We start from the raw sequence: 12,880 nt of genomic DNA, 5'->3' as shown, positions 1-12,880 counted from the left end.
CTTTTGCATTGCGTTTTTATATTTGAATTAACCCTAATTATCAAACTAATAATGTAATAATATGTTGTCAGTGGCCTACAAATGAACTGGCCTGATTAGCTGCTTCAGATGTGTTTGAGTAAGGGTTGGGAAGAAACTTAAGCACAGTGAGTCTGCAATAAAAGGGTTAAATAACTGATCAAGGCTGTAAAACTCTCTCTCTCACTTTCACTCACACACACATACACACACAGACTGTGCCAATGACTGTAAATGAGAAAGTTGTCCGGCTTAATGAGAACAATAAGTGTACCGAGTTTGGTGACTGTAGGTTAGACTAAACCCCCCACTTTTGTCAAAAGGTGGCGCTGCAGAGCCCCTGCTCCCCACCCTTTTCTAAGGCTTTGTCCATATCTACTGTATGACAATAATGATATGTGTCGAGTTTCATCCAATTTGAAGCATGTTAAGGGCTTCAAAAATGCCCAAGAATATTATAAAAGTTTGACGTGTTGCCAAGGCAACTGTGTTTGAGATATCACAATTATTTTCAAAGGTCTACATCTGCCATGTTTTGACATTATTGTGGTGAAGTTTGAAGCAAATCAGATAAAAATAAGAGGGTGATCTCAAAGCATTTTGAAAGTGAAACACTTCCTGCTGCCAGTTGGTGGCACTATAACTTTGACTCACAATAGTCACATCCATGTGATCAGACTATTACAACCAACACACTCGTGAAGTTTCATAAAGATCAATCAATGTATGCAGAAGTTATAACACACTTCCTGTTTCCTTTTTCTCGCCATAAATTCGTTGCCTCGCCACAGCCAAACCGTTCGAGATATCAAAAATCCGCTGGCAATTTTTCATCATCAATGTCTTGACTTCATGCTGACCGAGTTTGGTGGTGATCGGATTAATCGCCTAGGAGGAGTATATCAAATTCCAGAGCATGCGTTTCTTCAAACAACCTGTAATAGCTGACTTCCTGTTGAGGTGACGTATAACTTAGGGTACGAAAGTTGTTCGGCCCGATGAGGTCTATATGTGTACCGAGTTTTATACTTGTATGTGCAAGCGTGTTTGACATATAGACTACGTTTTCGGACCCTTTTCAAGGGGGCGCTGTCGAGCCCCCCTGACATTAAAATCTAAAATTGTATTAATAAATGTTGAGATTAACATTAAATGCATTAGAAGTATTCTCATTGTTAGTTTCCTGTTAACTATTTTGTAAAGTGTTATGGTAAATATATTCATCAGATGATCACTGAACTCTAATCCATTCACACACGACACATTCTTGTGTTTGAACATTTTTAAGACTTGTTATTATGATTATCACTTTGTCACAATATTTTAATAATGAATCATTCTAAGGTAACACATTAAAGATCACCTGCAGTCAATAATTTTATCCCTTAAAACTCATATTTGATCACCAAAATTACATTTTCCGTGAAAAAATTCTTCATTTCTTAAAATAGCTTGAAGGTAACTCGACACCCTTGCCTCATTTAGTATACGAGGTTCTATGAACATGTAAATTAGCCCCGCCTCCACTCACTCACACCAGCTCAGAGATCCACTCGATGATCACACACTGACGTGATTGGTTACAAGGTAGTTTGTGTCGTCAGAAACACCAGCGATTTCAAACTGCGTTTTTGAGACTGTCTTTTGATCACTGCAGTTTTATGAAGAAAATACTCAGGTGGTGTCAGATTATGAATTTGCACATGGTTTGTCTTAAAGCACATTCAAAACTTGACTTTAAAGGTGCCCTTGAGTGATTTGAAAAAACATTTTAAATTGTTCCCTGATATCTACATAGAAGGTATGTGGCTTTTTTATGGTCGAAAATTGTCCAGATATGGTTTTACAGCTCCATTTATAACCCCACAAATAGCCCCTAGAATGAAAAGGTCTGTTTTGGCCTTATTTGGAAGGCTCATGAATAGTAATATGGTGCTCCGCTCTGATTGGCTGTTTCACTGTTCGGCTCCTTCCAGTAGCTCACACTGATAGCGAACAAATCTGTACTGTACGGCGTGAACGATGGAGAGTTTTGGTATTCAACCTTATATGTTTGAGCCTGTTTCTGAAGAAGATGCAGATGTAGAGGAACAACCAATTTTGTTGCGATTGGCCATGGACGTTTCTGAGTGGTAAGTTAGTCTTTATTTTCAGTATGAACCTGCAAAACGTAACTGTTACGTCAATGGAACTAGCATATAGCGTTAACTTTACACTATAACTCATAACGTCAGTATTTGCAACTTTGTTTTTAGCATTGTAAAAAAAAAAAATGTAATAATGTGTCGCTGTATGGTTTTACAATGATAGCTTCTTCACTTTGCAATAACAACTCTAAACAACGAACTGTGTTGCACGAAAAATTTGTTTCTAATATATTGACATTACCGATAGGATTTTAAATTTGATTTATTTAGCCAACCAAAGTAAAGCATAGAAGACATTCCAAAAAGGCAGTGTCATGTTTACTACTCAGCTGCTGTAGTGTGATTACGATTTAGCTATTAGTAACAAAAACTTACATCGTCTATAAATATATTTTTCCACATGTGTACGTGTGGAAATTGTGCACGTATGGCCCTCGAGAGAGAGAATATGTTGCAGGGAAATACCACAGGTATTTTAAAACCACACTGGATAGTATTTTTTTAAACCTATGTGTGGGATTTCTGCTACTTCAGTAGTATGGAAGGTTTCTGTAAATAACAGTGCCATTATGTATTATGTATTATAGCCTACATCCTTTGTACGCGGTGATGTACTCTGAGTCTGAAATACAAGGGTGCAAAATTGTCATACAAGTTCTCAAAAATAAAAATATTTGAAAAAAGTGACTAAATGTCTTGTCAAATGACTATCGTTTCAGCTTGAACGGTGTAGAAAGTTAGCTAGAAGGATCGAGTAGCTATCTGTAAGCAAATAAACTAACATAGTTAGCTTCGGTGTAATGTTTTGTTGGTTAAATATAGGTCAAATTATAATTATATCCGACAAAAGAGAATTGGCATATGTATCTACGGTTATGTTATAGATTTATATAACAAAGACAGTACTACATTTTAACCTCACCGTTAATAGTAATTACTGTACTAGCATCTTGCATTGGATATAGACAACACTGGGTACATGGTCGTTTATGTTGTTAGCTCACTAAGAAACTTTACATTTAATCAGAAATAGTTTCTACAGCCAAGATGTGGATAAGAGCACTACTTACTGCTTGCGGGAATATAGTTGGAATTGCCCCTTTCTTCAGTGTCAAACGCTGAGCGAAGCCTGCTTGATATTGTTCCAGGTTAGAAAAACAGTCCGTGGTGAAATGGGCAGAGCAAACTAACAACTTTGAGTTAAATTGTTCCGTATCCGGTTAAAGATAAACATCATCAGCCATGCCTTTTGACTGTTTTTTTCTGGAGGAAGACTATGAAAAGTTTTCACATCCCCTGCACAACCTGGAACATAACATTTATTTTCATGATCTGCCATTTTCGCTGTTATCCTCGCTTGGCTTGTTTCTTCACCTGCAGAACTTCCGATGATTCCGCTGGGCGGTTCCGCCTGGCCTGGATCATGAGCATATGCAAATATGGGGGGCGGAGTCCCCGACTGTTACGTAACAGTCGGTGTTATGTTGAGATTCGCCTGTTCTCTGGATGTATTTTAAACAAATGAGATTTATATAAGGAGGAGGAAACAATGGAGTTTGAAACTCAGTGCATGTATTTTCCATGTACTGAACTCTTGTTATTTAACTATGCTAAGGAAAATTCAATTTTTGATTCGAGGGCACCTTTAAATCAACAGTCCTACAGAAGGTTTTTCAATCTGCAGTGTTTTAATCATTCTGAATGTATGAAGGATTGATTTAGTCTGTTTCTGAAACTTTTGAACATAAATAAACATTTTTGTGATTTCCATTGCCTGCTTTGATTGGCATTCTGATCTCTGCGAGATGAGTGTCATAACTGAAGAAACACAGAAACTGATGATACAGTAAAAGAAGTGAAAGCAATGAGCATCCAAAATATGTTTACCTTTAATATGAGTTACAAAACATGATCACACTGAGTACAGCAGGTAATAGTAACTGGATGTATGTTTGCAAATGATTGTGTCACGTAATGAATCAATTAATTTTTTTTTTTTTTTTTTACACATTAATGAATTTCTTAAGACAGTTTGAGAGGATTAAACCACAACAAAAAAAAGAGAAGAACGACTTCAGTCCAAGTGTTTCATTGAAAAACATCTTTTATTCTATGGTTAAAGGATCAAGTAGCATCTGTGCTGAACTAGTAGAAAGACATTCTATTGCCGAGGCATTTTATGATGCTGTGGGTGTCCAAACCGCCATATAAAACGCCACAAAGCCCTCGGATATTCACAACAGCGCTGGTTACTGTATTAAATCAATCCTGGCAATAACAGATGCTCGCTGCAGCTAACGCATCGTCTTTGAACCAGTATGTTTGTCAAGCCTGGAGTCGTTTCTGGTTAAAGTAGTCGGCACGCAGAAGCGAATTAGGCTATCCTGATTCGATATACCCATGCGGGATGGAGCGGGAGGGACGGGGAAATGGAAACCACAGCCCTAAATGATAAAACCCACCGTTAAGACTGAAACACTCAAATCAAACCGCTTCGGACTCGCTGCGCTACATCTGCTGCGTGGAGTTGCCGTTCCAGGTGTTGTTGTCGTCCTCGCTGTCTTCTTGAGTCCGTAATCGGTATATTTTCCCATCTTTCTTGAAGTCCTCAGGCCTCTTCTCAAGAACCCTCTTACGAACTGTATCTCTGGAGCGGAAATCAGCAGAACGAGTGGATTTGAGTAGAAATTCCTCTAAACAAGACACTTTATAGGCAAAACAATTGACAAAAAGGATTCAAATGCTGATCTAAAGTTAAAAATTTGTGGTGAATCGAGATCCAATGACATCATGGTCTCTACAATAGCTGTTTTTATGCAAATTTTGGTATATCTGAATGCAAGATAAGTGTCATCTGCACGCTTTGAGGCTCAAGTCATTTAAGACGGAGGAAAAAGAGCCACAGTGGCTTCTCCTACTGCAGCAACTTCCATTTTTAATAGATATTTTGCAATAATTTCTCAGGTATTGACTGGGATTTATTCACTAATATTTTATACGATATTCCAATTTTGTGCACAAGTTAAAAGGGACATTTTATGCCCTTTTTCAAAGTCTTGATGTTGTTTTTTGGCTCTACTAGAGCAAGTTGATTATTTTCCTCATATTCTCATTGTTGCAGCTCCCCCAGTCTGTCAGTAACGCTCTGTTTAGTTCCTGTCTCTATGAAGCCCCTCCTTCTGAAAAGCACAATGTGCTCTGATTGGTCGGTTGGAGCAGTGTGTTGTGATTGGTGTTTGGGAAATGTCCCACCCCTTACCATAACCACCAGTTTCAACACACTACTAACTAACTCAACCAGGCCACACCCCTTTATTCTGAATACAAATTATTTAAATAATAAATATTGTGATGTGTTTGTTCCTGGAAGAAAACTCAAGACTACAATGGAGGCGTTTCAGGAAGTATAGAAAATAAATAAAACTTTGTGCTTTGTAAATTTGCAGAGCTTTTTCATGCTCAAACAGCAACACTAAAGAATGATGAACATGGAAAAAATCAAAAAAGGGCCTCTTTAAATTCGCAACTTTGGATAGAAACATAGCTAGCGAACGTGTGTGACAGTGACGCACCTCTTTGGTTCTGCGCTGGAGCCGGAGCTGGAGCCCTGTGCGTTGGCCGTGTGCTGGTTCTGGGCGGCTGCGGGTGGCGGTGTGGAGCTGAACAGGAATCCGCTGATGAACCTCCAGACGGCCAGCAGCGGGTAGAGCAGCGATCCCAGCATGGCCCAAATGCCTCCTTCTGCAGATGAGCTCACCACAGTGTTGGACGGCCGGCTGGACTGCTGCTGGGACCAATCACAGGGAGAGCATTCATGCCATGTGACTACACATCAGATATTTGAGCTGCAAGATTGTGCTTTAAGACTGTGAACATTTAAAAGGTGCAATATGTAAGATTTATGTCCGCTAGAAGGCTATTCACAACAAAGGTGTAGCTTGATGATGCTAAGTTTGAGCGCGGAATCTTGGGACATGTGGTCTTCACATCATCACAGCCGGTGGAAACAATCGGGATTGGACTCAGGAAGAAATCATGTTCATGGATGTGATTATTAACGTTACTGTAGTGTGAAGCAGAGCAGGAGCGAGTGTTGTGGAGCTGAACGAGGAGCTGGAGCGATTGATCAACACACACCTCACGAGCAGCGGGACTTTTATTATGACACAGTCGCCGGCGCCGCTTACGCTTTTCCGGTCATGAGTATGAGGTAACGCAGCTCTGTTTATCATATTAGATACATCTGAGAGTGTTGAAAATGATGTTATAACGTTACTCTGTGCGTTCTCTCGGCGGCTGCTGTGAGACACTGTTACACACTGCAGTAAGATAGAGCGATTTTACAGTATCATATTAAATGCTGGATGATTGTGTTGATAAATGGCATGCAATTAATTTTAAAACATATTGTATGATGGAGAAAATGCTGTATTACTGTTACTAAAAATAAAGCTGCATCTGATTATGCTATGTTAGCTACTTCACAAAATAGTGTTTTTCTCTGAGGCATGGTAAAGCATGAGACTCGCAAAACATCAAGAAAATTAGATTTAAACAATAAGGCTAAATGTGTTGAGCTATATAACAATAATTCGGTTTCTGTCTATAAATATATCAAAACAGTTTATTAAAACATGTAAATATTAAAGCGTCTTTGGTGTTTCCATGGTTTCTTCAAAATAAAACCAGAAACCGCGACTGACAGACGACTCCTCACACGTCTCGGAGCCTTGGGTAAAATTGCAATTTTCTCACGATTTACAAATAGTTGCAAACATTTGGGATATTGTAAGTACTCAAGTGAACAAATTATATAATACTGGCCTAGAGGTTTTTGGATATTTTACTGCAAAAATCTTACATATTGCACCTTTAATTCACAAAATAAAACCCCTGAGGGTTTCTAAATGGCATAAAAAATTACAAATGGAGAAAACACAACTGTTTAGCATGTTGACCCTGTGAATCAGTGTGTGTGTGTGTGTGTGTGTGTGTGTGTGTGTGTGTGTGTGTGTGTGTGTGTGTGTGTGTGTGTGTGTGTGTGTGTGTGTATAGCTCACAGGCAGCAGGACGATGGAGGCGCTGGGCGCTAGTTCCAGCTCCAGCAGAGATTTCTCCAGATCTTCAGTTGTGAACTCTCTTCTGGGAAACATGGTGGCCAGTGAGAACTGACCGTATCTGTTCCCAACCTCCTGCAGGAAGACAAGATTCATGACAGTTACACGACTCTGTTATGAACATCTGCATAGAGTTCAACACCTGCAGTGGCAAACAAGCTGCTGCTGAACCTCCGACACTACCAGAATCAACTAACATTATCTTAATACAACAGTTTCAGAGTAAATATCCCACTCATTAGTAAAAGTTTACACTGTAATTTTAAACATCTAATCATTTGTAATGTTGTAAAGTTGTAAAAAACATCTCAATGAAGGAAAAATACTCGCTTCGGATAAATGTAATGTAAATGAAAAGAAGAGAGGCTCTATTGAGGTTTTTGCTAATGAATCAGCAGCACAGAATGTAAAAGAGCGAAAACTCAGAGCACTTCAAACCCTGCCAATACAATCATCAATAGTGTACAATAGAACAGAGAGAGACGACCACACGTAACACTAGATTTCAGTCAGGTCATCATCATACAGACCGACCTGAACAGCAAACTGCCTGGCCTCCTGCAGACGCGTCTCTGATGGAAACTGGTTAGTGAAGGATGAGCCGTCAGGGAGACGGAACTGAATCCTGGCGACCGCACTGTGACAACCAGAGAGAAAAACATCAGCTCTACAGTCCTCTAACACCAACACTGACATGCTGTTACACTGCCAAAATCTGTTTCTAAAATATTCTTATTGGAGAAGCAAAACGACTGGAGATATTACACCTTGTTTTCTGAAAGACTGATCAAAATTAAATGAGTTTATGTTTAAAGCAAAAACAAATATCTGTGTAAAGTTCATTAATTATGAAATGAGTTTAATTCAGCTATAAGCAGCTCTATAGAAGACAACAGTGTCATTATTCAGCTCGATTCAGTGTTTAGCTCATATTTCACTCATTTCAATTAGATTTTACAATTCTACTTATAAATAGATGAAAAAAGTTTGTTGAGAACTTTGAGTTGGCTTGAAAAAGACAGTCCAGAAAGTCTGAAGCAGTTTGAAAAGTTTTCAGTTTTAGTTTAGTAGTTTTGATAGATAGATCTGCGGTTGCTAAGGTATTCTGGGTGGTTGCTAGGGTGTTGCTATGCAGTTGTTAGGGTACTCAGGGTGGTTGCTAAGGTGTTGCTATGCAGTTGCTAGGGTACTCGGGGTAGTTTCTAAGGTGTTGCTATGCGGTTGCTAAGGTACTCTGGATGGTTGCTAGGTTGTTGCTATGCGGTTGCTAGGGTACTCGGGGTAGTTTCTAAAGTGTTGCTATGCGGTTGCTAAGGTATTCTGGATGGTTGCTAGGGTGTTGCTATGGTACTCGGGGTGGTTGCTAAGGTGTTGCTATGCAGTTGCTAGGGTACTCAGGGTGGTTGCTAAGGTGTTGCTATGTAGTTGCTAGGGTACTCGGGGTAGTTGCTAAGGTGTTGCTATGCGGTTGCTAAGGTATTCTGGATGGTTGCTAGGATGTTGCTATGCAGTTGCTAGGGTACTCGGGGTAGTTTCTAAGGTGTTGCTATGCGGTTGCTAAGGTACTCTGGATGGTTGCTAGGTTGTTGCTATGCGGTTGCTAGGGTACTCGGGGTAGTTTCTAAAGTGTTGCTATGCGGTTGCTAAGGTATTCTGGATGGTTGCTAGGGTGTTGCTATGGTACTCAGGGTGGTTGCTAAGGTGTTGCTATGCAGTTGCTAGGGTACTCAGGTTGATTGCTAAGGTGTTGCTATGCAGTTGCTAGGGTACTCTGGGTAGTTGCTAAGGTATTCTGGATGGTCGCTAGAGTGTTGCTATGTGGTTGCTAGGGTACTCGGGTGGTTGCTAAGGTGTTGCCATGCGGTTGCTAGTCTAATTGTGTCTAATGGGCTTCCGTTGTTTAAATTTGAATTTTGACCGTAGGAGTTGGAACAGTCTTGGCTCATCTGAACATTCCGTCAATGAAAGTCAATAGGATTTTTCAGAATTTTAATAGTAATTTTTAGGAAAACCGTAAGTCAGTTCATTTAGAAAAGAGATAGCACACGCGGTCAGAAAAGTCGGAAGGTCTGACCCGAGTTTAGAGTTTGTAGAGTTAAAGCTGCAGGAGTGAACTGAATTTAATTTATGCAGATTTGTATGCCCAGAATTATTAGCTAAGCACACTGCAAAAAAATTACTTTCATTTTTAATATGCATTTGTACTGGAAAACAAGACAAAAAAATACTAAACATTCTTAAATCAAGATTTACAAAAATGTGTCAAAATTAAGCGAGTTTTTGCTGAAAACAAGTACAAATATCTGCCAATGGGGACAGAAAAATAATCATAATTCAACGGAAAAGCAAGATTATTTTTCTGACCCCACTGTCAGATATTGGTTCTGGTTTTCAGCAAAAACGCACTTCATTTTGACAGGAAACAAAACGTAATATCTTCAGTAATTTTGATCCTCCAGTAAATGTATCTTGATTTAAGAATGTTTAGATGTTTGGACTGGAAAACAAGACCGAAACACTGAGGAAGAACATAATTTTTTTGCTGTGGCAGAGAAAAATGGCAGAAACAGTTTCTGTCATGCATTACAGCAATGGGAAGAGGATTATTTGGCATTACGGAATTATGGAGAAGAAACAATGTCATCTGTCATAAATGTCATAAAAAATTCTCACGGTTCTAAAAACAGGCTTGCTTTTGAAGTATAATCTTTAATGAGTGATGTCACCTTCTCTCTCGCTGTGCGGTGTCTTTCTTGGCTTCGTGTTCAGCGGCTCTGGCTTGCAGCGCTGCTAGTCTGGCCGCCTCTGTGTCCTGCTGGTTCTGAGCGTAACGGGCTGCTCTGTCCGCACGGTCCTGTGGATGAAACCAGCATCAAGCGTGTGTGATGATGTGCGTATGTAGAACAGGGCGATCAACAGCACAACTCGTGTAGGAACTAGACCTCCTACTGTGATCATGAACACGTGTGACCTTAGTATGTTTGTCTAAAAGCAGTGAGACACTTGAGGCCATGTTGTACAATAAATCACTTTGCACCCTTCAGACATCTCTGTATAATACAGTGGGGTAAAAGTACTAATTTTGATGAACAGATTCTTAAAATCCCAAGAATGGATCTTTTAGTCTGTGCTGTTTTCAGGTGATGCATGAACAAAACTGTGGTGTAATGGTGTAATTTGAGTCCATGCCCAGCCCTACTGTACAACACGAGCTCTCGTGGCGCACTGCTTCATTATGAAATCATGTGAGAAACAGCATCAGGATCTGCGTGTGAAGCATCATCACTGATCTGACGTGATACCAGAGCGATCTGCTGCTTGACTCGTTCTCTGGCGGCTTTCTCCTCCGCCTTCTCTCGATTCCTCTCCTCTAGCAGGCGTTTGGTTTTCTCCTCCTCCTGCTTCTTCTTGTAGTCCAGTATCTCCTTCCCCATCTTACGCCTCTCCACCTCCTTCTTGAGCTCATTCTGCCCAAGTGGGAGGAAAATACACAGACATGGTGTCATTCACATCACACCAGTGTTAAACTTTCATCCTTCAATGTAAATGAGAGTTCAGTGCATGTGTTAAAAGAGAATTACCTCTTCTTCTTCTTTCTTTTTCTGCTCACGTCTTTCCTCAAGCTTCTTTGTTAACCTTCATAAGAAAATGAATAAAAACAGATTAAAACCTTTAAAAAAAAAATACAAGTCCAGGATATCTGCAGGGTTTTTAAAATCACATTTAAGGCCTTTAACAATACCTGCTCAAATAAAATAAACACTATATGGGCAAAGTAGAGCAACAAAGTAACATCCTAAAATGTAAATGACAGTAAAACGATGTCAAAATTAAAATGATTACATTATATTAATGAAATCTATGCGTGTGTGTGTATTTGTGTGTGTGTGTGTGTGTGTGTATGTATGTATATACTTATGGCATAGCAGAAATATAGCCATGACCCTGGTACAGCAGAAATATAGCGGTGACCCTGGCAGCACCACGTTTTGACTTTTCTTCTACCATTTAAGACTTTAGGAACTCACTGATCTTAGGCCTTTATTTTCATAGACCTTCATTTTCAAATTCATAGTTTTCAGGTGACATCACACCATTATAGGAACGCCCACCTGGAGGGCAAAACCAGGCTTTACTCTATTGACCGGCAGTTATTTTTACTAGGCTTGTAGTAAGTCTAATGTAGTAAGACAGTAATATCAGAAGAACAAAATCAATATACAACTTATTAATGATGCATACTATGTACAAGCAAGCAGATGAACCCATAATATAAATGCAATGAGCAATTTATTAAGCGTTTTTCCATTGAAAATCATCATAAGGAAAATGCTTCACCCATTAGTGCATTGCGTTCATATTTTGGGCCCATCTGCTCACCTGTATCTAGTATCCATCATCAATAAGCTGTATTTGATCATTTAATATCAGAGTTTTAGTACATTAAGGCACTTTAGTGTTTTGCATTTTAAAATGTCCAGCTGTTTTTAGTGACTGAAATACCGCAGCTGGTGCTGTATATGGATGCCCAAAACATATTTTGTTCACATATTTTTGTTTTTCTTCTTTTGAGATGCAAAATTAACAGGCCTGTTCTACAGTTTTATGGACGTTTTGTCCTCAAGGTCTCCACACCAGTCACATGACTGAAAACTATGAATTGATCTAAGCTTATGCAAAAGTGATCACTCAAGCTTATTCACCTAAAAAGACAAAAAAACAAACTGATGTGCAAAATAAGCTCAGATCAGTGAGGCCTATAAATCAATCAGTTCCAAAATGAAATGTAAAGCCTGTTCCAATTGAAAGAATACAAAAAAAAAGGAAGTACTGATTCAAATATTTGGCAATAAAAAGCATAATGCGAGATTTCTAAGCTGTTTTTTTGTGTGGCTGGTCATTTTTGACTAGGACAACACAAGTGTAAAGAATGTTTAGACTTGGAAAGTTGTTGTACCCTGTGCAAGCAAAGTCAGTAAGTTTTAGTCCAATGTGTTAACATTAACTAGCATTTTCAATAAAAAGAAAATCCTTTCTAGGACAAAATGATCAGAGCACAATCTATTTCAGACAAACCCTCCTACACTGCCACGTAAAACACTGAACTGTGACTGGCCGCTTCACATGTACATCAGACAGACTCTCGCTGTCTATCTTGGCAGGCCAGAATAAGCTGAATTCATGCGTTTCTCTGACTGACGCTCCACTCACCTCTCCACTCTGGCATCTAAGGGCTCGTCTGGCTGGGACGCGTCTTCTGACGGCAGGCTTTTATCATCACCTGGATTCGCATGACCTGACGCTCCGTCTTCCTCCATTGGCACAGACAGGGATTCTGGGGAAACAGAAGGATCAGTCAAGTGCTCAACGAAACATGCTTCACCAAAACAGCAATGAAATCGAAACCCTGAATAGAAACATGCAAATCTCGTGAAACACAGCTGAACCAACACTAGACGCAAATCAATCTTTCCAGCAAAAGCAGATGTGAGCAAACCATCATCAAGAAAATCAGAGCAGGTTTCTTGTGAGCGTCACCTTTAGATGTGGAGGAAGTGACGTTCACAGCATCCTGTGGCTCACAGACGGGCGGTGCGG

The 12,880-nt window shown here is 39.6% G+C and overlaps 1 protein-coding gene across 1 annotated transcript in view; it reads right to left on the bottom strand.

Annotated features, from left to right (window-relative positions):
- Positions 1-4,032: 4,032 nt before the first annotated feature.
- Positions 4,033-12,880, bottom strand: part of ubxn4 (UBX domain protein 4) — a 12,623-nt gene continuing 3,775 nt past the window's right edge. Inside the window, exons 5-13 of the mRNA XM_067410508.1 lie at positions 12,821-12,880; positions 12,494-12,617; positions 10,864-10,918; positions 10,585-10,749; positions 10,009-10,136; positions 7,817-7,919; positions 7,226-7,357; positions 5,738-5,949; positions 4,033-4,812 (exon numbers count right to left, since the gene is read on the bottom strand). The exon at positions 12,821-12,880 is cut by the window's right edge and continues 49 nt beyond it. Of these exons, the coding sequence (XP_067266609.1) occupies positions 4,674-4,812; positions 5,738-5,949; positions 7,226-7,357; positions 7,817-7,919; positions 10,009-10,136; positions 10,585-10,749; positions 10,864-10,918; positions 12,494-12,617; positions 12,821-12,880 (1,118 nt within the window). The 3' untranslated portion in view covers positions 4,033-4,673. The remainder of the gene's footprint in view (positions 4,813-5,737; positions 5,950-7,225; positions 7,358-7,816; positions 7,920-10,008; positions 10,137-10,584; positions 10,750-10,863; positions 10,919-12,493; positions 12,618-12,820) is intronic.

Source organism: Chanodichthys erythropterus, chromosome 14 (genome assembly GCF_024489055.1).
Source record: "Chanodichthys erythropterus isolate Z2021 chromosome 14, ASM2448905v1, whole genome shotgun sequence".
NCBI classification, from domain to species: Eukaryota; Metazoa; Chordata; class Actinopteri; order Cypriniformes; family Xenocyprididae; genus Chanodichthys; species Chanodichthys erythropterus.
Note: the sequence above shows the minus strand (reverse complement) of the source record. Positions and strands in the feature narration are given on the sequence as shown.